At 41.7% G+C, this 23,370-nt stretch overlaps 4 protein-coding genes across 8 annotated transcripts; all 4 read right to left on the reverse strand.

Moving 5' to 3' along the window:
* Positions 1-36: 36 nt before the first annotated feature.
* On the reverse strand, positions 37-18,501 carry arhgdia (Rho GDP dissociation inhibitor (GDI) alpha). Of its 3 annotated transcripts, XM_037978676.1 has the most exons (7): positions 18,496-18,501; positions 10,539-10,540; positions 3,933-4,134; positions 3,079-3,162; positions 2,587-2,663; positions 2,408-2,471; positions 91-548 (listed from the first exon to the last, which is right to left on the reverse strand). In XM_037978676.1, coding segments are annotated over exons 1-7 (633 nt in total). In that variant the 5' UTR covers positions 18,497-18,501; the 3' UTR covers positions 91-345. The 3 variants fall into 3 exon arrangements, 2 of the variants coding, with proteins under 2 accessions (XP_037834604.1, XP_017283658.1); XR_005233844.1 differs by lacking the exons at positions 10,539-10,540; positions 18,496-18,501 and having other exon boundaries at positions 37-160; positions 265-548; XM_017428169.3 differs by lacking the exons at positions 10,539-10,540; positions 18,496-18,501 and adding an exon at positions 9,584-9,712.
* On the reverse strand, positions 10,825-14,361 carry alyref (Aly/REF export factor). Of its 2 annotated transcripts, none has more exons than XM_017428179.3 (6): positions 13,988-14,361; positions 12,082-12,243; positions 11,849-11,996; positions 11,491-11,554; positions 11,212-11,401; positions 10,825-11,129 (listed from the first exon to the last, which is right to left on the reverse strand). In XM_017428179.3, the coding sequence occupies exons 1-6, from the start codon at positions 14,228-14,230 to the stop codon at positions 11,115-11,117; spliced, it is 822 nt and encodes a 273-aa protein (XP_017283668.1). In that variant the 5' UTR covers positions 14,231-14,361; the 3' UTR covers positions 10,825-11,114. The 2 variants fall into 2 exon arrangements, with proteins under 2 accessions (XP_017283668.1, XP_017283669.1); XM_017428180.3 differs by lacking the exon at positions 13,988-14,361 and adding an exon at positions 13,251-13,985.
* mcrip1 (MAPK regulated corepressor interacting protein 1) lies at positions 14,984-18,509 on the reverse strand. 2 transcript variants are annotated; one of them, XM_017428121.3, is made up of 5 exons: positions 18,382-18,509; positions 17,673-17,758; positions 17,462-17,565; positions 15,804-15,908; positions 14,984-15,711 (listed from the first exon to the last, which is right to left on the reverse strand). In XM_017428121.3, the coding sequence occupies exons 2-5, from the start codon at positions 17,678-17,680 to the stop codon at positions 15,647-15,649; spliced, it is 282 nt and encodes a 93-aa protein (XP_017283610.1). In that variant the 5' UTR covers positions 17,681-17,758; positions 18,382-18,509; the 3' UTR covers positions 14,984-15,646. The 2 variants fall into 2 exon arrangements, with proteins under 2 accessions (XP_017283610.1, XP_017283609.1); XM_017428120.3 differs by having other exon boundaries at positions 17,462-17,580.
* A 1,166-nt stretch (positions 18,510-19,675) lies between these two features.
* Positions 19,676-22,644, reverse strand: LOC108242930 (protein phosphatase 1 regulatory subunit 27). The gene is made up of 3 exons (XM_017428089.3): positions 21,913-22,644; positions 21,664-21,814; positions 19,676-20,574 (listed from the first exon to the last, which is right to left on the reverse strand). The coding sequence occupies exons 1-3, from the start codon at positions 22,337-22,339 to the stop codon at positions 20,454-20,456; spliced, it is 699 nt and encodes a 232-aa protein (XP_017283578.1). The 5' UTR covers positions 22,340-22,644; the 3' UTR covers positions 19,676-20,453.
* Between the last annotated feature and the right edge of the window lie 726 nt (positions 22,645-23,370).

A 23,370-nucleotide genomic window follows, 5' to 3' on the forward strand; every position in this document is an offset into this window, starting at 1 on the left:
ACAAAAATCTGGATTATGCATCGTTTGCTTCTTCCATATATATATATATATATATATATATATATATATATATATAAATTTATATATATCTTTTTTTAAATTCTTCTTGAAGATTTAATACTTGTCAGAAAAAGGCAGGTGTAAACAAATTACAAAAGAAGAGAGGGAATGACGACGTGATTGGAATCTAGGAAAAGACTTAAGAGCAGAAATGGGAGGCTGGAGGACGGAGGAGGAAAAACAAAAAAAGAGAACCCAGAGAGAAATGATGGAATGATAGGAGGAAGCTGGGTGATGGTGGAGTGAATGGCAGGTGCTGGCGGGGGCGAGGGGGTGAGGGGGAAATCAGTCTTTCCAATCTTTCTTGATAGCGAGGCTCCACTCCCAGGACAGGTGGTCGTACTTGTCGTCGTCGGTGAACTTGGACTTGATGTTGTAGGTGCCGCGGGCCAGCATCCCTTTGGGCGCCTCCTCCATGGTGGTGAGGAACTCGTACTCCTCGTCCGGCCTCGGCCCGTAGCTTCCAACCATGTAGTCCGTCTTATCAACTGGGACAGAGAGGGACAGGAAGGTTGAGCTGGAGGAGACGGTGAACACACTGTCCTGACATGACAACTAATACATCTCAAACAACTCAGGGTTTATTTTTGATCCTCAGAACCAAACAGATACAGCTGAAACCAGATGTTTACATACACTTTATAAAAACAACTATTTTCTTCTCCTCGCTGTCTGGCATTAAATCAGACTAAACCTTTTCTGTTTTACTTCGGATGGGATTCCACACAATTTTCTGAATGCTAAATGCCTGAATAGTGAGAGAGAGAATTTATTATTTTCTTCAAAGTCATAAGATTATTATGCCTTTAAACAATGTGGGAAAGCCCAGCTGATGGTGATGATGATGATGAGGATGATGGCGGCTTTGGAGGTGTTTGAAAGGTGCCTACAGTTAACCTTAATGTTGTCAGCTAACATCTCAAACACACTGCTTCTTTGTCTCATATTATGGGGAAAATCAAAAGAAATCAGCCAAGATATCAGGAAGAGACTCTGGTTCATCTGTTCAAACCAGAGTATAAACACCGTGAACGTTCCTGCCATCGTACTGGGTTCTACGTTCCTGAGATGAACAGGTTTTAGTGCAAAATGAAAGATCTGGTGAAGATGCTGGTCAGAGAGTCATTATCCACAGAAAAACGAGTCCTGTCCTGACCACTCAGTGAGGAAGAAGCTATTAGTCCGAAAGCAACAGAAAAACCCAGATTACAGGTTGGAAACACAAACAGACCTTAATTTATGGGGGTGGCAGAATCATGCTGTGTGTTGCTGCAGGAAGGACTGGTGCCCTTTACAAAATAGATTGCTTCATGAGGAAAGAACTTTATGTGGATATATTGAAACAACATCTCAAAACATCAGACAGGAAGTTAAAACTTGGGCGTAAACGGGTCTTCAAATAGTAAATGGACTGTACTTGTATAACGCCCTTCTAACCAACCAGGCCACTCAAAGAGCTTTATAACACAATCTGTGCCCTCATTTCTCCATCCACACACATTCGTACAGCTCTCTACTACATCTCTACTAAGCTAATCTGAAAAGATCATTCTATAGAGACTAATCAATGCTTCAGATCACATTTATACACCAATTGGGCACATCAAATTCTTCCTCTCGTTGTTCAGAAACCCGCTTCTTTTGACTCCTGCACAAAAAAAAACTGGGATCGTACGGAACGATGTCGAATGCAGGGAAGACACCGACTAATTTAAAGTGATGCACACAACCTTGATAGAAAATAAAAACATCTCCTTAAAATCGGAGTTCCTTTGTAGTTGGCAGACATAAGACAGATGTCTGTCTGTGCACGTTTGTTAGCAAAACTCACGAACCACTGGACAGATGTTAAGGAAACTCTCAGAAAGTAAGGATCGGGCATCTACAACTCGTTACCTTTTGGAGTCAGCCCGATTCAAGATGGCTGCCAACACAACAATGGCTACAACTCACCTACTTTTACAGTTATAGAGCTCAAATTTGGTGTGGTACAAGCTGAGAGTCATCCCCACCACATAATCTGAGGGCTAACAGATTGTGCAACAGCGTTGTTTAAAATGATGGCAACTCCAGTAAGTTACTGATTGTAACAAACTGGTTAAACTACAGCTTGTTTGGTCAACAAAGAAAATGCTACTCAGCTACTTCTAAGTTTAAGAAGTGCTGACAAGTTGTGTTTTTGAGCAAAACCTGTTTCAAGGCTTATGTTAAGGTACGCTAACCAGCTGCAGCTCTGCACTTCCTGACAAAAGGAGGGCAGCTGAAAGCAAGACCACAACACTCCTGCGTGTCAGAGACCACCCGAGGAACTGCAAAGTGAACTCGGAAAAATAAGAAGTGTCTTTACCTTTGACTCCTTTCCTGAATGTTTGCTGATTGTACTTCAGACCCGATACGATATCCTTGTTCACCTGCGAAACACAATGTGCTGTCAGCTTCCCCAAACACAAACAAACAAACAAAAAAAAAAAAAATCACAGAACAACTAAAGTTGACTGCGGATGCAGAGCGAAGCCCGTTTCCCACCTTGAAGTTGATCTTTACTCTGTATTCAACTCCCTCCTTGAGCGTGAACGGGTTCTTCTTGAAGTTGTCCAGATCTCCTGAAAGGGGACGGCGACACGAGAGTAAAGACTTTCACGTGGCGCTTCGGACCGACATTCAAGCTCTGTGATCTTAAACAGATCTGAAGACATGGTTTAGGGTTTCTGTCAGTAACTCTACCGACCACCAGGGGGCACAGTGCTTTAGTTGTCCTGTTGTAGCTCACTGTGACCACTGAGGGGGGACAAAGAGTCCCACCAGGAAGTGGCTCATTAACCTATTTGTACACAACTCATGTCACTACTAATTAGTAGACTAATGACCCAGCAGGTTGGTTTATATTTGCACGCAGGGATGTTAATAATTACTGACTTCAGAGTGTTTGACTGCAGTAAAGATGGATTTACCTGCTGTGAACTTTTTTATTTTTTTAATTTGAACTGTACACGTACAAGCTGCTGCACAGAAACTCACCAGTCAGGTCAAGGACCAGAGGACCTGGCGCCGATTCACATACCAGGGTCATCCGTGTCACCTGGACATTTGGGGCTTTGGGATCTATAAGACAGTAATAATAATAAAAAAGTTTAAATAGTCAAAATTAAAAGAATATATGAGGGCAGAATGCAATGTTGTAAAATAGCTCAGTGTGTCGTTATTGGAGGTTCTTTGTGAGAAATAATATAATAAAACACGGGACAGTGCCGGATCATTTAGTGACACTGTCCTGAGCTCACACATCCATTTAATGGGTTTCATTATTTTACCCTCCTGCAAACCCAGCAGAACCTGGTCCAGGTATTTGCAAAACTCTGTGGTTCTGGACTTGAAGAGAAACCGGGAGATTTCTGGTGTGACGTCAGGGTTTGTTAACATGAACAGATGCGCAGAGTGGGGCTTGGTACATGCCGTAAAACAAAACAAAAAACCCCCAGATAAATCCAACAAGTGCTGGCTGCTGGGGCGCACGCCTGGCAGCTGGATCTGTGAGATCAAGTGGGTGGAATATTTCCTAATTTTCTGAAAAAGCACCATGTGGAAAGACTTTTTTGGAGACTGAAGGAAGCATTATTTAAAAAAAAAAACAACAACCTGTATGTGAGGGTTGAGCTGAACTGTTGTCACAACAAATAAGAGACATTTGATTCTGTTGACTATTGACACAACAAAACAACAGGTTTAGGGAATAACGTCATGGATACAAAAACACACAACACCTTTGTGCCTCCTAATGGGCTAAAACCCATAAATGTGTATCTGGCTCATGACAGAGCTGTCATCTGTGGCGCTTAATGGATCACGGGTTCTGCTCGGCAGCCGTCACCAACCTGCGACCACGGCGACGTTTCCCAGCAGCGCCTCCTTGTACTTCCGCAGGCTCTCGTCCTCTTTGTCCAGCTCCTGGATCTCCTGTAAGCTCTTCTGGGCAGGAGGTTTGTAGTTGATCCCGGAGTCCTTCTCTTCATTTTCTGCCGCGATCGCTGCCAGCTGCTCGGGTGTGGGTTCCTGCTCTGCCATAGTGCGCTTAGACTAAAACAGCGGAGAAGAAAGAGTTAAATCACGAGGATTTAAACAAAACAAACATGTCACAGAGCCATGCAAACAGAGGGTCTGTCCTTTCCTTGAACACTTTTTTGCTTTCATGAAATCTACACGTGAAGCGAAGGAGCCAAGACATCCGGTTGCTGGATGATCGGGAGGGATTACTTATCCAGAGCCAAACCTCGGTGAACTTTGACCCGAGGAACTGGCAGTGTACACAAGTGCAAGCAGAAGGAAATGACTGCTCTGCTGTACACAGTGAAGCATAAACAACACTGTTTGCCGAGAAACGCACAAAAAACAAGCCTCTCTGTCCGAACAGATTACAAAGAATCAGCTACAGATTGGTGTTTAGACTGAACTTTAAGACAATGGCGTCGCAACTTCAGCTTGACCTGCTTACCAAACACTCAAAAACCTGATTTTTATTGGTCCATAAACACGCCATAGCTAAATGGTGATCAAAACTATAAATTTCCCCACACAGTCTGTTAATACACCACAGCTAAGTGCTGATTTGAAAATAAATGTTGCAGAAGTAGCGTTCTTACTAAAATCAGAGGCAATCCTACAAAAAGGTCTGCAAATAAAGAGGAAAACAGCAGCAGAAATGTGTGTGTTTGTGTCTCTCTCTGCTTGTAACTACGCTCTGAAACTTTATGACCTGGATCTTTGACGTTTATTTGCATGGTGGAAGTTCCTGAAAAACAGAGAACTCGAACAGGTTTCAATCTCGTGTGTCAAACACAGGGAGAAAAGTGCTCCGTGAGCGGATACACGGCTGAGACAAACGAGATTAACGTCCGGCGTTGAGTCGACAGCCTAAACCCGCAAGCAGAACTGATCTAAAGCGAGAGGGGAAGGTTGGAGAGAAACTGTTTCATCCCTTCCATTTAACGGGGTTGTTTTTAAACCGTTAACAAACCAGGTCGACGAGGAAGTCCCCATTTATCAGCAGGAGAGAGGCAAATAAACACACCTGCTCAGCACAGACGGACCCTCTCAGGTGAACTAAAAGCGGCTGAGTCCAAGCCTCCGCACAGATTTGGGTCTGAAGCTCACAGGAACTGGGTGTGCGCGCATTTTTTCTCCCGCCCCTCAAACGGGGCCTCTGCGCTGCCATAAAAGCACAAATTCCTTCGCAGTCGGTTGCATGTTCGAACCGGTCAGCTGTGCAAGGACCAGTCGGAGAGAGGGGGGAAATAAACGGCAGCGAGTGGCAACAGAGGTACTTGTCCCAGTCGGGGAGCAGGTCGCCGCTCGCCACTTCCTCTGCAGCTTCTAGGCGCTGTGACTGCAGCAGACCCAGGTGTGACACAGCAGGAAGAGCTGGGGGCAAACGTGCTGTTCTGCAACTAACAAAGCACTTGAAACTTTTATTTTTGCACCCCAAAATGCATCTGGTTTTAGGTCACAGATATTTACCGGTACGTGCAATTTGTTTGAAACTACACAGCGCTGCAAATCTGATCCTGGAGATACAAGTGAGGAACAGAAACTAATATGAAAATACACTGACACCATGAGGAGTCATATTGTGTAACCTAACCAAGTAAGTGGAGAGACATGTCTGCAGCTCGCCAGATTTACTGAGACTGTACAGAATAGATCTATCAGTTCTTCAACCATCAACACCTTTGGCTAACAAGCACTGACAAAAAGAAAGTTCCTGAGAGTGTTATGCAATGCCTGCTAACCACCACAACATTTAGATGCCTTCTTATTTAACAATCAGACTGCTGATTCGGCAAATTATTGCCAACACGCTCCACATAAACTGATATGACCGCCCACAGAAAGACGGACATGTTCGTCCTCCTGGCTCAAACAATGGGAGTCGTGGTTTTAAGTGGCCTCATTGTGCAGCTGCCAGGAAGATGGCCCTGTCATTGTTCAGCCTGCTGGGAATCCAGACACCGAGCTGGAGGGTTAGTGTCTCTACCTGCATGGATCTGCGGGCTGCTTTCTGCCGGAGGCGCTGGGAGAGGGATAAAAGATTCGTCTGACTGGGACTAAAGCAGCAGCAGAAAAACTTTGCGAGTCGCACTTGGCAGCAGCCGAGGTTTTCGGCTTCTCACCGTTCCTTAGCAACACGACAGGAGACTCTTAGAGAGTTGGAGGCACCGGGGTTCTTCGCACAGAGCTTCTCTTGAACACGACTCTCTAGAAGGGAATAAGGTCTGCAGAGCACTTTGTGGGCACTGACATGAAACATACAGAGTCGGACAACAAGGACGCTGCAGCTTTAGTGATCGGAGCAGAGTTTGATTCACAACTAGTGGACAAACTGCTCTGTTACCTGAGCCACAGCCCAAGATGGAGGTGCAGTGTCTGGGACACAAACAGGGTCATATGTAGGAGTTCAGTCGAATCTAAGAGAGATTTGTAGCTAGAAGTTAGAACGATTCAAACAAAACTGAACCGTCCTCTCATTCAGACAGAGTCGCTAAGAAGCAGAGGTACAGAGGGTGCTGCAACACCCACTGATGGATGCAGAATTATGTCGATCATACTGCAGGTGTTTAAATCCCAGTAATATTTTGACGTTCCTGCATTTTTGTAAAGTAGGTATTTAAACCAAAAGGTGCTGCGTGTTTGTGTGTAACATTCCACAACCACCTGAACCCACAAACAGCAGGCAGAGCAGGATTGGGCTGTGGTTATAATATATATATATATATTTTTTTTGAGAAATAAGCTTTTTCTTCACATAAGGAACTAAAATAATAATAAATTAAAAGCTTTTTAGGAAAATATATCAAACGGTCAAAAAACGACTTGCCTTTTCATTTTAAGTTAATCTGTAAATTACTAAAATATATATAATAAATGAAAAATTAAACATCTTTTTTAAACTTTCTACATGTGAAAACAAAAAGGCAAAAATATTACTTAAAGATAAAGTACATTTTTAAGTTATGTTCAAGTTATTTATTCCAGTGAAAATTTGAATCAGTACCAAAATAATAATAATAATAAAAAATCAAAACCACAAAAGTGTAGTGAAGTAAATAGAAGAAGTAGAAACCCTGACAGCGTCTCTTTATTCTCTGAACGCTGTCTCGGTTACTCACAATGAAGAACTAACAGTTAAACCAGAGATGCTTTAACATAAAAAAACCAACAAAACAAAACAGGAAGTTCTCTCTTTCAGGCTGAAAACTCACGACCTGATTTAGCCGAACGTGGAACAAAGCTCGCACCGAACTTCACAGACAATGACAGGACGTGACCGCCGCTCGGCTGAAAGGGGCTGAGAAACGCTCCCGGGGTGACATTTTACTGCCGCTCTTTCATCCTCTCGGGTCTCTAATCTCTGGAGTCTCTCAGTCAACGCCGACTGGGACCGAGACCTTTGGACTCGGCCTTCTTTTTAATCCGCCCGGCGCTTCTCCACGAACGTTTTCTGGTCAAGCTTCTGCAATGAAAACTCATCGGGAAGATGAGCTTTTTTGTGTGTTTTTAATGAAAAAATATACATGTTCATTTTCTGTTTGTTCCATGCGTACAACCAAGTGCAGCCATGAAGAGAAAGCCGTAAACAACAGAAGAACACATATGAATCTGAAATCAAGCAAAGATGCGTGAGGTTAGGGCTGCGACTAGGCCGTTTCAGCTTTCAAGATATTACTGCAAACTTCCTTTTTCATGTGCAAGCGCAATGATTCACATCCTTTAGCGTGCTAAACCACACCAGCTCAACTCGGCCCCTTGATGTTAACCCGAGAAGCTAAACCAAGACGATCTTGTTTTAAAAGTGCTAAAAGAACAAGCGGGTTTTCGTTTTTCAATCTTAACCAGCACAGATCTCGTTTGGTTCCAGTTTGTCGGGCACGCAGGACAAAAACGAACCAGAGGCTCCGAGGGGGAAGTGCTGCAGCAGAGGCTCAGACCTGACGCAATGCAAGAGAACCGGACAGAATTAGAGGAGGAGGTGAGGACAGAAACTGAGACGCATGAAGGCGGCTTTGGTGCCGTGGACATCTGCGGCGAGGACGGGCGCTACAGAAACCCGTGAGGGGTGAGGACGCCACGGACAAAACCTCTCCCAGAACAAATGGGAGGCTGTGAGATCCAGACCTGCTCCTCACGCTTCACCGCTCAGTCCTTCTCAAGAGGTGATGAAGACAAGGAGGAGGAGGAGGAAGATCACGCTCTGGCTGACAGGAAGAAACCCTCTTTCTCTGCGCCTGAAGGGAGCAGGCATGGATACCCATCATACCTGCACGGATTCCTCTCTCTGAGATAAGACATCACAACCACTTAGAGGGGCGCGCTTTGACAGGAAAGGATGCCTTTAAAGACAAAACTACAACATTTACAAACTCATCACTGCGGTCAACACAAACCAGTTCAAACCAATCCGCTATGAGGTCTCTCCCTGTAAAGTATCAGGCCATACTCCTTACTCTGAACTGCCAAAAGAAAATCCTCATTTTGTTAAATTATTCTTCCTCCTCAGGACTTTCAGCTCATACCAAAAACAGAGGAGGAGGGGGAGCTAAATGAGACATCCGGTCCTGTAAAGCTTGCACATTGCACATGAAGAGGAAGCAAGTTTAAACAAACATTTATAACATCCACAAGGAAAAAAAAAAAAGATTTTTCCAGAACATTTTTTACACACAGGAAGAGAAAAATAAATAAAAATGGAAGACTCACAACGTTGGATGATTTCTCACACCAACCTCATGCTGGTTATTTAGTTTGCTTTGCTATTACAATAATAATTATAATAATTTAAAAAAAAAAGAGTTGATTGAAGGTTATTTAGTTTAACCCAAATGATGCTGTGCACTTGGCGAAGGGAGTCTCAAGAAAGAAAAGCCAAAATGGAGGCTGATTTTTTTTAGGTGTGAGCTGAATCAAATTAGACAAGTTCCAGGAAGTGGAAGAAAATGTTCCTCATACAACCGACCACATGCTGTCCGGGTGAAAGAGACGTTTTAAAGTATCATTTAATAACTTGAGCAAACTTTTCGACAGTTCAGTTCATTCACTAAACAAGCGGTGCTGTTGAATTTAACAAGAGGACTTTATCCATCGTTACCTAACCCGCCTTCACTCGCAGCTCGGACCGAGCTCCACACCCGGAAATTCACAGCTGACAGCTACTTTTACACTTCTCATTCACGGAGGATAACTTTCTTTTTTTTTGTTTTCACTCGCTAATAAATGTAAAAGTCTCTGTTTAAGCCATTACCACGTCCTCGACAACGTTTTAAAGTCAGACCGAAAAGCTAAGAGTACTGACCTCTGAAAAGTTGCTGCTCTGGCAAAGAAGTAGTTCCCCTCGAAAAACCGCGTTAATACGGTCACCTTTGCCTATTTAAATGTGTAAAAACTTTACTGCTAGCAGCTCAAATGCGTACGCGTTAAAACGAGCCATTAAAAGAGCATACAGAGGGTTATTATTATGATTTTTATCCAGTCTTACCGTCTCACTTCTGCTTGGCTGGGACAGTGAATGGGAGTGAAGTGACGCGGCGGAGGAAAAGTAGAACAAGCTAATGCTAACGATATATATCCGGTTAGCTGACCTTCAAAATAAAAGCAGCCTATAATGGGAAAACAATTACACTCGGACATTCTTCCTCCCTGGCAAGCTGGTTTACAAAAAAAAAAAAAAAAAAAATTTTTAAAGTCTTATACTAGAACAAAATCCAACCAATGTTTATGTTTAAATCTTAGCCATTTTTGACCTTTTCATAAATTAACTTTTTATATGATTTACATTAAAATACCACTATTCTGGAGTTAATCATTAGGTTTCCGACATCTGATTGACTAGTCTTTTACAAACTAGTAAACAAAGAAGCTTAAAGGTTAAGTTGTTTAATACATACAAGATCCAAACATTTTGGTTCATGTTCCAATTAAATGTCGTAGGGACAAATATGTGAACACTCACATTTTTTATAACTATTGCTAGTTTTTAATTCAGAAGATTAGTTTTTTACAAGTGTTTTTTTCATTCAGACCAGAAAACAGGGTCAAAGACACTATTAAATGCCAACTATAAATATATACTATAAAGCTTTGCATATTTTCCAGTTTTGATTTGCATCACAAAAGCTCTAAAAGTCTCTGTATGATGAACTCTATCTCAAGGTTTATAATTCTATCCAGTTTTCCCTACACCAACTAAATCAATCCTACTATAAGTGTTGCATTTTTACCTTTTAAGTAATTTAATAGGGAACGGTATGCTTTAATTGTGAAAACAACCGGAAGCCGCGTCTTAGCCACTTCCTTACAGAAACTACCGGAAAAAGCGCTGCCACTCTCGCGGGCAAAAACAGCCGCCCTTTCAAGTCCGGAAATATGACTTTTGACTGTACATTTCACGTCTTCTTCAGCTTTGATTCAATCTGAGGCGGTTTTAGCACAACCACTGCTTACAGGCAAGTGCTTAAAATGTACTTTGGTGCTTCTATAGTCGTAGCTAACACGGAAAACTACAATCTAACCTGCTAATTCAGACAAAAAAAAACAAGACAGGACGACATCTAGTGGCTTCCCTGCAGTACAGTCTTTTGAAGGCATCTACTAAAAAGCTTTAAATAATTCATAGGTGCTATATTTGGTAATGTTTATTCAAATGTATGTTTTATTAGAGATGATGTTAAAAACAATCAAGATAAACACAGTGCAACAAAGACTGAAACAACACTGGAGTTTTGGTTAATGAGCACTGCAACTTTTTATTACAAGTTTCATTAACTACAGGGCATAGGGCGACTGGGAAACCCAGCTTAACAAATCTACAGGCAAAACCATTCTGATCTCAAAAAAAGAAAAAAAAAAAATACTGGTAAAAAACACTTTGGAGTATTTAAAAGAACAGGATCGAACAATGTCAAATCACATCAGAAAACAGCCAAGTGTAAAATTCTCTGCACATCTATAACAACCACACCCTTCTACGCAGACTAGAAGGGATGACGACGAGGAAGAACTTCATTTTTTTAGCTGGTGTCCATCTGAAAAAAACAAAAGTGAAATCAGACAGCTACCAAAAACGATTCACCAGTTTAGAGGTACCGCGCTGACGGACGGACATACTCTGGCATTGTAGGCGTCTAACTGGGCGTCAAGTTCCTCTGCCGACAGCTGCTGCTTTGCGGCGCCGCTGCCTCCACGGCCGCCCCGTCCTCGACCCCGGGAGCCGCCTGCGCCACGTCCCCCTCCTCGACCTCTCTGCATGCCGCCGAAGCCACGACTTCTGTTCATACCTCCGCCACCTCTGTTCAGTCTGGGAAAAACAGCAACGAAAAGATTTACCACCCCATGCCGTTTTGTGCCACGCTTGTCAAATATTGATGAAATAAAGACGCCTCTCACCCCTGCATAGGCCGCCTCTGTGTATCGATCTGTGACGTGACAAGCTGTATATTCATAGGTCGCCCTACGGAGACAGAAATGATCCTTTTAAAACAGGCACAACATGATAAACTTCTAAAACGATAAGATTCTGTGCAGCACAATTTTTTCTGCCGTTGAATATAAAGTGACAACTGCACTAAATAAAACTTATTCTTATAACATGCATGATTTATGTTCCATTTAATGTAGTACTACATGCTGCGGAAACCCCAAAAAACAGACACACAGCTCCATGCTACACTTAAATTTAGAATAGTGCCATTAATAAGAACCATGTACAAAACAGTCAATTAACAAAGACAGAGCTGAAGCTTACCATCGAGTGGGATGCCGTTATACTGTTTCATGGCTTTAAGAGCGTCTGCCCTCCTTTCAAAATGGACATCTGCTGTCCCCAAGCTTCTTCCTGATCGGTCGTAATGAACGGCAGCTTTCTTCAGAGTTCCAAATTCAGCAAAAAGTTCCTTTACAGAGAAATAAGAAAAGAAATTAGCTTCCAACAGCAAAAAAGACAAACAACAAATCTGTAAAGAGCCACAATTCGAGTACCTGAATGTCTGCATCTGACACGCCAAAGTCCAGATTGGAGACGAGGAGCTTCCCTCCGGTTTCCACTCCAGCTCCTCCCCCACCGCCTCCAGCAGCGCCATTGAAGCCGCTGAAGCCGTTGTCGAACATGTCGTGCTGCCACTTATCTGGGAGCTGTTTAGGCTGCAACAGACGAGAGAGAACGCACCTGCTGACTTCAGGATCCCCTTGCCTGTGTCAATCACAGAGTCCACACGGCTGGGTGTTGGGGCAAGCAGGGGGCTCCACTTCCAATGTGGTCAGGGTGCTCAGCTCCCTCATGGGGGGGTCCACCCCCACCCCACACACACATCCCAACGTTCCCTGCCCACCCCATCACTACAAGCAAGTGAATCAGCTCAGACAGAGGGACACACACAAGACAAACTGACAAGCAAGGGGATGTGCGCTTTTACAGAAATGCAGCTCACAAATATACAATATTTCTTTTCTGACTCAAAATCAGATTTTCAGGTATTTTTTTAAAAGTCAAAACAGCTGTGAATTCATTTATTTGCATGTGGAAAACAGCACTTAAAACCCCTGAAACTGTTGAAATAAAATGGGTTCCTGTTTTCCTAATGATTTGTGGTTAAAACCATTGGTTCCCAAAGTTGAGGTCAGGACTCCCCAAAGATCAATTTAAGAGACAAAAACTAAAGGCACATTTGACCATTAATGTTAAAAACAGCACTCTGAAATAGATAAAATAGTCCAACAATCGTTGGGGCTGTTTGTGTTTACACTGTGCTCTTGTTGAACTGGTTTATAAACAATAGTCCACTGTTATTTGGTGTTTTAGTTCCTGGAAAGTTTGGGAACCAGTGGTCTAAATGACAGCACAAGTTTAAGGGATAATGAAAAATAGAAAAAACAGAGTGAACTTTAGGACTAGGCTAACTTGCTACTGACAAGTTAAACACAGTGTATTCAATATGCAGCTAATTAAAAGGCTAATATGAGCTTTTAAAACAATTATCTTAACACTTCAGACTGCACATGAACCCTGTGAAACCATGTCTATGACACAGCTACCAATTTAAAGTAATAGAACAAGCTGCATTCTTGACCCAGACCCACCCAAGAAACTCTAGGCTGAACCTGAAAAACTCCCCAGGCTAGCTAGCAAAAGTTGCCCATTGTTCTCTTGCCATCTGCGCCTTCCTCCGTGCTCCTCGGATACTCAGGGGGCTCCCCGTCCGAAGCAGCGGCACCTCCGGCGCTGGACCGTGTGTCCCGGGCCCCCCAAGAGAGTTCTTTGCCAAAACCACGAAACCAGGTTTCGTGAAGGAGGTGAAGAGTCCATAAGATGTAGGGGGGGGGGGTGCGGGGGGTGAGAGGCCAGATATCCCCTCTGTATGAGCGTAGAGTACAGGAGCGTCCATTTTGAGAGCACGCCATTTTGACTGGGGCTTTTGTTCGCCTTCTCTAGGAACTCGTTCACACTTTAAAGGGTGAAGAATTGCTTTCGCACGATATCTACCAGAGGGGGGGTTTACAAGTCCACTTTTCCATCCACGGGCAACAGGCAAACTGGTTGATCTGCCCGAGCGAGCGGGCCTTGAGAAGCCCGCCAGCCACTCCCCGAGCAAGGGCCGCCTGGTCGCTGCTCACACGGGGACTTGGGACAAAAACACTCCGCCTCCCATAAGCAGTGAAAACACGGGACATTCTCGGTGGAGTGGTTTCCTTTCATCATCAATCTGGGCCTCGGAGCTCTTACTGACCGTTGACGACTACGGGTAAATTACGGCGCTGGATTCAAAATGGCGCTGGCTAACATCCGCTCTCTTCTTGAAACTCGACGTATTTTAACACATTTTGGGTTGTGGGAGATGGGACACAATATGAAAACATTTCACTGCTTATTCCTCTAACATTCTCATACCCTGCTGTAAGGTGTCGGTCTGCTTCTAGCGCGGCTCAGGTTCTGTCGGCCCCTCATGGGGCCGGATCCGCCGCCTCGGCCTCCAAATCCTCCGCTGCCGCCTCCGAGACGCCCAGCGCCTCCACCACCGCGGCCGCCGCCTGAGCCTCCGCGGCCTCGGCCTCTTCCTCCGCGGCCTCCACCTCTCTGCTGCCTGTTCTGTTTGATAATGTCATCTAGAGACATATCCATCTTATCGGCCATTGTGCTGCCCCAATAATCCTAAACTGTGAACGAAATAGAAAATTTACGCCCTAGACTCGATCGGTCCCTCTCCCTGTCCTTTCACAGCTCAACGCTTTCACCACCGACGGCAAAACACAAAAAGCCACCGTAGTAGTTCGTTACGCACGCTAACGTGAGCCAAACGTCATCACGTTGTACGCGTACCTAAGACACCAGCGCCTCCTGCTGTCAACTGTTGGCTTTGCACCATCAAGCTGATAACCCCATAGAATAACATCATTAGAGGTGGATCCTTTATCATAATTACATTATTTTAAAATAAATATTTTGACAAGTTTTAAACTTTAACACAGCTCTGTGCAAAAGTTTTAGGCTGTTCGGGAAAACTGCTTTAAAGTAAGAAAGCTTTGACAAATCTGAACTCTTCAGTTTTATAAATGTAAAGAGACAAAATGAATAACTGAACTCATTTAATACTGTATAAAACCAGCCTTTCCTTTCAAAACTGCATCAATCCTTAGACATACAACAGCACTTATTCCCAACACTCATCTAAAACTTGCACAGTTTTGTATTTGCTGCTCTTATAGTATCCAATTACTGTGCTGTAAATCCCACGCTTCTCTCAATAATGTCTCCCAGAATATCTATTGCTTTCCCACCATTTCTTAGGCAATTATATTTTAAGAATAAAGTATTCCTTTGTAAAAGTCATTAAGTGATGCAGTTTCAGATCTGGTTCTTAATCACGTATAAGCAATACAAAAAAGATACTGTAAAAGTCTTTTATTCAACATTTTGTGTCAAGGCTTAGAGGATAGGGGTTAACCAAGGGCTGCATACTTTAATTCTCTAGGTAATAAAGTCCACCAAGGGCAAAAAAAAAAAGCAATAAAAACATTGGCCTTCTACATTGTATTTTGGCTTCCAAAACCTGCCCGTAAAGTGTGTCCGATACAACCTCTCAATAACATCTATGATTTATCAATCTACTTCCCAAAAAACAAAACAAAACAAAGTCAGCCCTTTTACAATTGCCTCAAAAGTAATTTAAGTAGTATTACCATTGTGTTTAAGACTTCAGTCTTCTGTGTCGTGTTGGGCCTCAGTTTGTGCCCCAGCGACAGATCAATCAGTCCCATCCACACTAACGATGTAAATATGTAGACTTTGCTAACTGAAAACAAGAAAGGGAGGGAGGAGTATTTGTGCCCCTTGCAATTCCAGTTGTTTTTATCCTTCTTAGTTGTAGAGGGTAAAAAAAAGAAAGAAAAAAAAACAAGATTTGCTATGGTCCATATTATGGAAATGAGATTCTGTTACACTTGCCAACGGCGTTAGGTTTCTGGCTGTAAAAGAGCGGAGAAATGAAAAGTTCTTGAGGATAATGGATGGAGGAAAAAAAAAAAAGTGACGAGAGCATCACGGGAAACACTAAGATTTCTTGGAGTCCTGTGTGTTGCGCTTTTTGAGGTCACTCAGGTCCACTGGTGTGAAAGCTGCAAGAGAGACGGGAAGAAAAGAGAAGTTATTTCTGGGCTGCACTCGGCTAAATGAAACGTAACGAATAATAATTTACAGAAGAACTTACAATGTAGGTTAGGATTCGGGTTCTTCTCCACGTACTCCTGTGGTCCACGGTCATTACGTTCACTATTCTGTGTTGATCTGATATCTCTGAGCACACACTGCCAGGCTGAGGAAGAATAAAGACGTTTGTTACACATAAAATAACAAAGACACAACGAGACACAGAGCAATCCGGTTTAATACAGGCGAGATAAGAAAATAAAGAGCTTTGCTGCCTCCAACTAAACGAAGATGCTCATTTTAACTTGTAACCGTATCTGTTTCTACCTCAGTTGCCAAACTAAAGCTAAAAGGCTTTCGATCAAACCACAGTCAGACACAAAAACATGATAATGACTTCTGCAGAGGCCGAAGAGAATTAAGCTGTTTCAAATATTTAAAGTGGACAAAATCCTCAGCCGTAGTTATCTTTGGTCATTACAAAAATATAACAAATTATTTATTACCAATTGATAAAAACACTTCCAGAATTTTGTCCTCTTCTTAGTATTTAACATTGATCTTTATTGTCTTAATGTAACAAATTACAAGAAGGATGTTTGTTATGGGGAGGAAAAGGGCTAATCTATTTTTGGACAATGTTTTACTGGTCTTTTGTTTCCTAATGAATCAAAAAGTTTAAATACTCTTAATAAATTAAAATATGTAAAATATTCAAGCCAAAAAAAGAGCTCCAATTTAATTTCCACAGTGAAAAAAAACAAACAGTTATGGTGTCCTGAGCTCTGCATATAATTATCATAAAGTCACCAGTAAGTAGCAATAAGAACAAGGATCAATCAATCAATCAATCAATCAATCAATCTTTTATTTACACTACTGTATGACAAATACAGTATAGAAACACGTAACAGAGAAAAATAAAAGGTCATCAGACTAGTAAAAACTCAGACAAAATGTTAAACTAAAAAGTTGAGTGTTTAGTTTGTAGTTTATTTTTAACGTTTCCTCTCATCAGTCTTCAGGTCTTCTGGTTGTTCACTCCAGAGGTGAGGACCGTAACAATAAATCCATGCCTCACTTTATGTTTTAGTTTGCGCTTTAAGGATAAATAACAACCTGTTTCCAGAAGAACCGAGGCGTCAACAATTCTGATAAGTGTGACGGACTAATACTGCTAAAGCTTCATATATAAGTAGAAATATCTTAAATATCTATCCTGAATGGTAGGTAGCCAGAGTAGAGACTTTAAAACTGAAGTGATCTCTTTCTGGTTGTCTGTTCAGTAATCTTAACTCAAAATATCAGCTTTGAAACAAAACCTTCACGTCTTAAAGTGTTCTTCAACTGAGCAACCAACAAACTAGGACAAGTTGTCAGAAAAAAAAAAAAGAATATGTGAGTTGTTTGGTGCAGCTGCAAATGAAGAAAACCTTTTTGGAACGGATGACGGTAACGTTGTATTTGGAACAAGAAAACATCTGAGCTACAACAGGCTCATCCCCGTGAACCGGGTGTCCACGTTTAACATTGAAACAACATCCGAAGTTTGGCATTCCTTCACAAAAAAAGCCGGAGTGTATTTTCTTGCAGCTGTTTTTGCAAATGTCAACAGCTTGTAGAAGTAACGCAACTCATGTTCAGTTGTGAAAAGACTAGGGCTAATATCAACTTTTAAAAAAGCAAAACTCAACAGATTATTGCTAACGGCACACTTACTGTCATGTATAAAGCGCACATTTTCCTCATGAGCCGGGGTAAAAAGCTCCCCACTGTTAGTCGGTGATCTGGGGCTTGAAGTCCTCTTGTAACTATTCACCATCCTGGGAGCAGATGAGCTTTACACACACGGAAACATCACAATTAGCAGCTTGGTAAGCAATGATGTATTTGGTGTGTGTGTGTGTGTGTTCTGGGACTCTTTCCAGACCTGGTCATCCTGTTTGCAGTCTGTACTTCTTGCTCCTCGCTCCTCTTGGCGTGAGTGGATTTAAAGGACGAAAAGGTTCACAAGTCCTAAATAAACACACAACACTGACAAGTTGACGTATGATCTAACAAATGTCTTTGAGTTACAAAAACGCCTTCATTTGAGCTAAACTGTTAAGTACAGGTCTTTCTGCTTGTTAGCTTCACATTAATCACGTACAAAGCCATTGGATCATCAGATAACTTCTGCTAGGATTGACCACAATACAAGCCAGTCCTCTGCGAAAGTGTGTGTTTCTAATCTAAAGCTAGGGTCGGCTATGCCTCTGAAGGAAAAGGACTTTTTGACGTTAGCTAAACAGGAAGTCTTTGTTTACGTTTTGTCTGAGTAGCTTCAGGGATGCTAATCTGGTTACACAGCCATAACAAACAATTCAAATGCGCAAGCATTGCCTTTAAAACTATTTTTGGGGTATATTTCTCTCTACAGATATGCCCCAGTTTATTATCCCACTCATTTTAGCTCACTAACTTTAGCCTTGTAGCTACCGAGTTGGTCATTTATTGTTTAGACGGAGCGTTAGCTTGGGGCTGCTAATGAGATTCCCTTAACATTACTGCGACAGAAAATTTATTATTACAGCAAAACCACCGGAAAGACAATATTTACAAGCTTCCCTACGAAAAGAGCGCTGAGATGTTAAACAAACCTTAGAGTAATTATTCCCTTTAATTTCTGAATTCAGAGACTGAGAACGAAGCTAGAAGTAGCTAAAACGTTGCCAATGCCAACCAATCACTTCCGGGGCGGAAGAGGCGGAAACTATCGGAAGAGCTTTCAAAATAAAATACAATAAAACTAAAATAATAATAAAATAAAAATAATTTCCGTGAATACTTCTTGACTTATGAGGTATATTTGATCAGATAAAAAAGAATCACAAAAAGAGCACAACAAAATTAAAGGATAAAATTAGGACATGAAAATAAAAGGAAGATAGTTGTGTCAGTTTTCACATTGTTTTGATAAACTGTTAAAAGTGTCAAATTTATTGCATAAAAATAATAACAAACTAAACAACCATGGAATAAAAAAAAACAGTTGTGGTGTTTACGTATTGGCTAAAAGTCTACGAACTGAAAGTGAAGCGAAGAAATCTTTGCACAAATATGTAGCTTCTTTATTTCCTGAGGAAGACTTCAAAAAAGTTTCAATTTACACAAAAAGATTGAAACTTAGGAGATGAGCCACTAAAATTTAGTTCATAAATATAACATTAAGCATTTGTGATGATCAGAATGTTTAAAACTGAAGATGTTTAAGTTGGCATATTGTGAAATAGATCACATTTTTAGGTTTTAAGATAAGTTCAATATCAGTCTTGATTAGGAAATGGGATTTAATTTCAATCATCCAACATTTGCTGGAGACTTAAAAAAGATTGTTTTAGTATCTTCATTGCAAAATGAGGCATTTAGGCAATAAAACTTTTGCTACGCTGTGGTGTGATTACTTTGTAAAAGCAGTTTTTAACTTGAGACTCATCACTTGAATGTCTTTTTTAGCACTTTGCATTCAGGCCAGAATGGTATACAATCATAGTACAGAACAAAAAAATGTCAAAAGACCCTCTGTTTAACGTGACAGTGGTACACATGACTGGTTTCCTGGAGATGTTGTAGTAAGTTGAACTAACTGCATTTATAAAGTGGTTCTTTGTTGTCTTGTTGACCACTCAGAGTGTTTTACAGCACCATAGACATTCGGCCACTCCTGCACATCTTCACAGAGTACTATTTTTATACACTGATCACATATCCTTACCTCGCAACCCCTGCCTCAAGCCACTGGGGCAGAGGGGGCATTAGAGGTTCAGTGTCTTATATTCAACGATGCTTCACATGTGGGTTTTAAAGGCCAGGATTTAAACCATCAACCCGGCAATGATGGTTCATTTGCTCTTCCTCTTGAGTTTCTTTTAAAAAAATATAACAACAACTTGATTGTATTTATAAAAAGTTTATTGATTTAGGAAAATGTACAAAATTAACAACTGAACAGAAAATTATAAGACTTTCATTGATGACTTCTGTATTTAATGCTGCAGCTTTATAGGAGCTCCTCTAATAAAAATCTATAACTTTTTTAATTTAAATTAAATTTTTAGCTTTTTAAACACCATAAAGTAAGTTTTAATGATCAGGATGGTTATCCTTCTGCCAGCAGTTAGGATACATAACACTGTATAAAACCCAATAATATGAGTTATTTTTGTGTATTTCAGTATATATCCATACTTTCAAAACATACAGTCTACAGACAGTAATCAGATGTAAAAAGGAACTGCTTAACATCAAATACAGCTAATAAAATACTTAAACTGAAAAGCTCATGAGAATAAAAAAATACATTTTCTCCAAAAACGAACAAATATTCTGACCTCAACAAATAAAAGCATTTTGGTGACGTTTACTGTAGAAAAATAATTACAGTGCCGACACTGACGGTTACAAAAATACCCAAGTTCACAAAATAAAGTCTAAATCTATAACGAATGAAAAAAAAAGTAAAATAGTTAAAGGTAATAATTTAAAAACAACTAGAGAAGTCTGAGTCTCACTTTTGAAAGCAAAAAGCAGATTTTTGCTCTCCAAGATCAGTGACATAAATGCTCCTCTGCTCTGTTAGCTCGGCTTGATGTTGTTTAACGTTGCTTCTCCGAGAGGCAACTCTTTTTATTTTAGTCGTGGTTGACGTCTCTTGGGTCCACTTGGCGTCCCGTCACACACAGCCTGTCTCAAACAGTTTGGCCAGCTCTTTACAGTCTGGGTCAATGAGGTCTGCAGGCTTCTCCCCGCTTTCATTCTCCACTTCTGTGCTCGCCCCCATTGCCAAAAGATACCTGGGTGAAGAAAAAGGAAAAACACTTAGAGATATATGCAATGTTTCTAAATGGGTGACATTTGTGTATCAAATATAACTAATTACTTGCATTTTCAGCAAAAACACTTGAATTTGTACGGTAATTATTCAATTATTCTTCTGAACCTATTCTGGTAGTAAAGATGAGCTCACCCATAACATTAGTTTCTACTTTATAATCCTTTCAAAATAAACTAGGATAGCAGAAAAACACTGAGGTGCTCTGAGTTGTTTCTATTTTATTTAATTTCTGTCAGTGGGGAGGGTGGGCGGTAGGTGTTGTGTTGGAAAAAGCACATCGACTGGGGAAAGCAACGTTAGGAAACAACATGACATGTCACTATCAGTGTAAGGAAAAGAAGAAAAAGGGTGGTTCTGCATCAATTCTTCAAATTCACCCATTTTAAACAGACTGAATATTCAAAAATTGCTTCCCATTCCTACTAATTACTCATATACTTTGTTAGAGGTCTTTGCCATCCTCATTAATGAAGATGGATGAAGAAACTCCATTATGTCCATTGTTCAGAATTGAAGCCAAATGCTCACAGGTGCTGCCATGTTGTTTTTTTGGATCCAGAATCTGCACATTTGCATATTCTCAGTACAAAAATCCCGCCTACACACCCTTCCAGCTCGCTAACAGGCTGTCACATCGCCCCTCACTGTGTAACAAGACTCTTTCTTTAAGCCTCAAATGCCTAACTGAAATGAAACATGTTTAAATATGCATATTTGAACATACCAAAGTTATAAAACTGCTACAAAAATCAATTAAAAAAACACCTGAAAAAAATAATCTGCCAGAAATATGTCTTGTTTGTTTTACATGTAGTGGCAGGACTTAAAATATATACTGCAGCCAGCCTATTAGGAGGTGATCATCCTTTGTGGCTTCACCTTCCAGGTTCCGGCCTGTCTCTAAGAATAATATATGTTGCTGTGCTTTGCAGTTAGGTTACATCAGATTTTTCTTTGAGCGTAAAAAGACTCCAAAAAGTTCTTAAAGACATGATCATTTAATTTAAATCTACTTTCAAATTCTTTCAACTGTTCTGCATCTAAATACCTGGCAATTTCAGGGTAGCCGTCACTGCAGGCCATGTGCAATGGCGTCCAGCCATCCTCATCTCTCTGATGGATGTCGGCACCATATTTCACCAGCAGCTTCACCACCTCCAGGTTTCCGGTTAGTACGGCTTCGTGTAGCGCAGCCATACCTGCACAGACAGCCAACATCAGTCCCGCCTCTGCTGTTTGCATCAAACAGTGGAGACTTGTAGGTAAAGCTGCATGCAATGGGGAAGCAACAGCTCACCTGAGTTGAAGATTGTATCCACACGGACCTTCCTCGCCCTCATGAAGCGACCGATCTGCTCCAGGTCCCCTCGCCTGACGTTGTCCTGGAAGATGATCTCGTTGGGGAAGTGCACGGTTCTTTTCGGAGGTGCCACGGGTACGACGGGTGCAGGGTTTTCTGGTGCTTGCGTGCGGCGCGTCGAGCTGTACCGGGAGTCTTTGCTGTACGAGGGGATGTACGTCATTGTGGCTTTGTAGGAGGACGTGTAATAGGATGGGGTGTAGTTGGTGGTGCTGAGCTGTGTTGGGGTGTACTTAGACACCGAGGCGTATGTGGATGCTGGCGTGTAATGCGAGGGGCTGTAATAGGACGACGTGTGGTACATCGACGTGTGCTGTGGACTTCGTGTGTACGTTGACACCGGTACATGGTAGTTGTACTTCATCCTGCAGCTTTGTTGCCTCTTGCTGCTTCAAGATCAAAAGGAAAGAAATGAGAATCCAAGGGAGAAAACAATCCAAGGAAATAACAGTATCCTTTGTAGTGTCCTTTGTCTATATCCTTTGAGCTTCCAGCTGTAGCAGCTCTTGCAATCCTTTGCTTCACTTTACTGAATCCAAATCCCCGAGCTTTTACTCTTAACCTTTCACTTTTTCTCTCCCTCTGTTTATTTCTTCCATCAGATTTAAAGTTGCTTATCACACAGCATGTCTGCTCTCGCACAGAACCGCGGTCTAATGGGGCAGGTCGGACAGCATCCCTATATACACCCTCGGCTGGACTATTTTGGGGTCTAACACCCAATGACTTCAGCTCAGAAACGAGTGGCCCCCATCAGGCTCCTCCTGCTGTGATCACATGTCCACTGACACCGAACCCATCCCGAGACCATAAAAATGTTGACAACCACAAAGTTCTCTGAGAGTCCTCACTAAATGTCCCCACGTAAACATCTAAACAAGCCGGTGGTAAATAGTGTTTGTTGCTCAAATGCAAAGGTTGCTTTAAGTTCTGCTTCTACTTTAGACTGTTACAAGTCGTCCCCTTTTATTTAATCATTTTGTTTGTGCCTTATAAACAAACTAATGACTTGACGCAAACAACTGCATAATTTCAGTGTGATACGTTGTTTACCCTGCTTACACTGTGTCCTAAAGTACACTGTGGTCTGAGTCCGAACACATATTTACCTTCAAAGTGAAAATGGAGTCTTTGTGCGGTGTTTTAAATTCTTGTGAGTGCTTTCACATGCTTTCTCCCTCCTGTGTTCTCTAATAAACTTTAGGTTTTCCTTTCAGCTTTACGTGCTTTGCGAAATAATCAGATGGTATAATGGATCCTCTGCTGAGGGTTTTTTATGGGGAACAGCAGTCCTGAACAACTGAGAGGGCAACGACATGTGACCTCTCCCCTCTGAAGCCTCTGAAAAATCACATGGCGGCTATAAACACAGCTATTTACAACCGTGAATCTTTG

The sequence above is a fragment of the Kryptolebias marmoratus genome, linkage group LG12 (genome assembly GCF_001649575.2).
Source record: "Kryptolebias marmoratus isolate JLee-2015 linkage group LG12, ASM164957v2, whole genome shotgun sequence".
Taxonomy (NCBI): domain Eukaryota; kingdom Metazoa; phylum Chordata; class Actinopteri; order Cyprinodontiformes; family Rivulidae; genus Kryptolebias; species Kryptolebias marmoratus.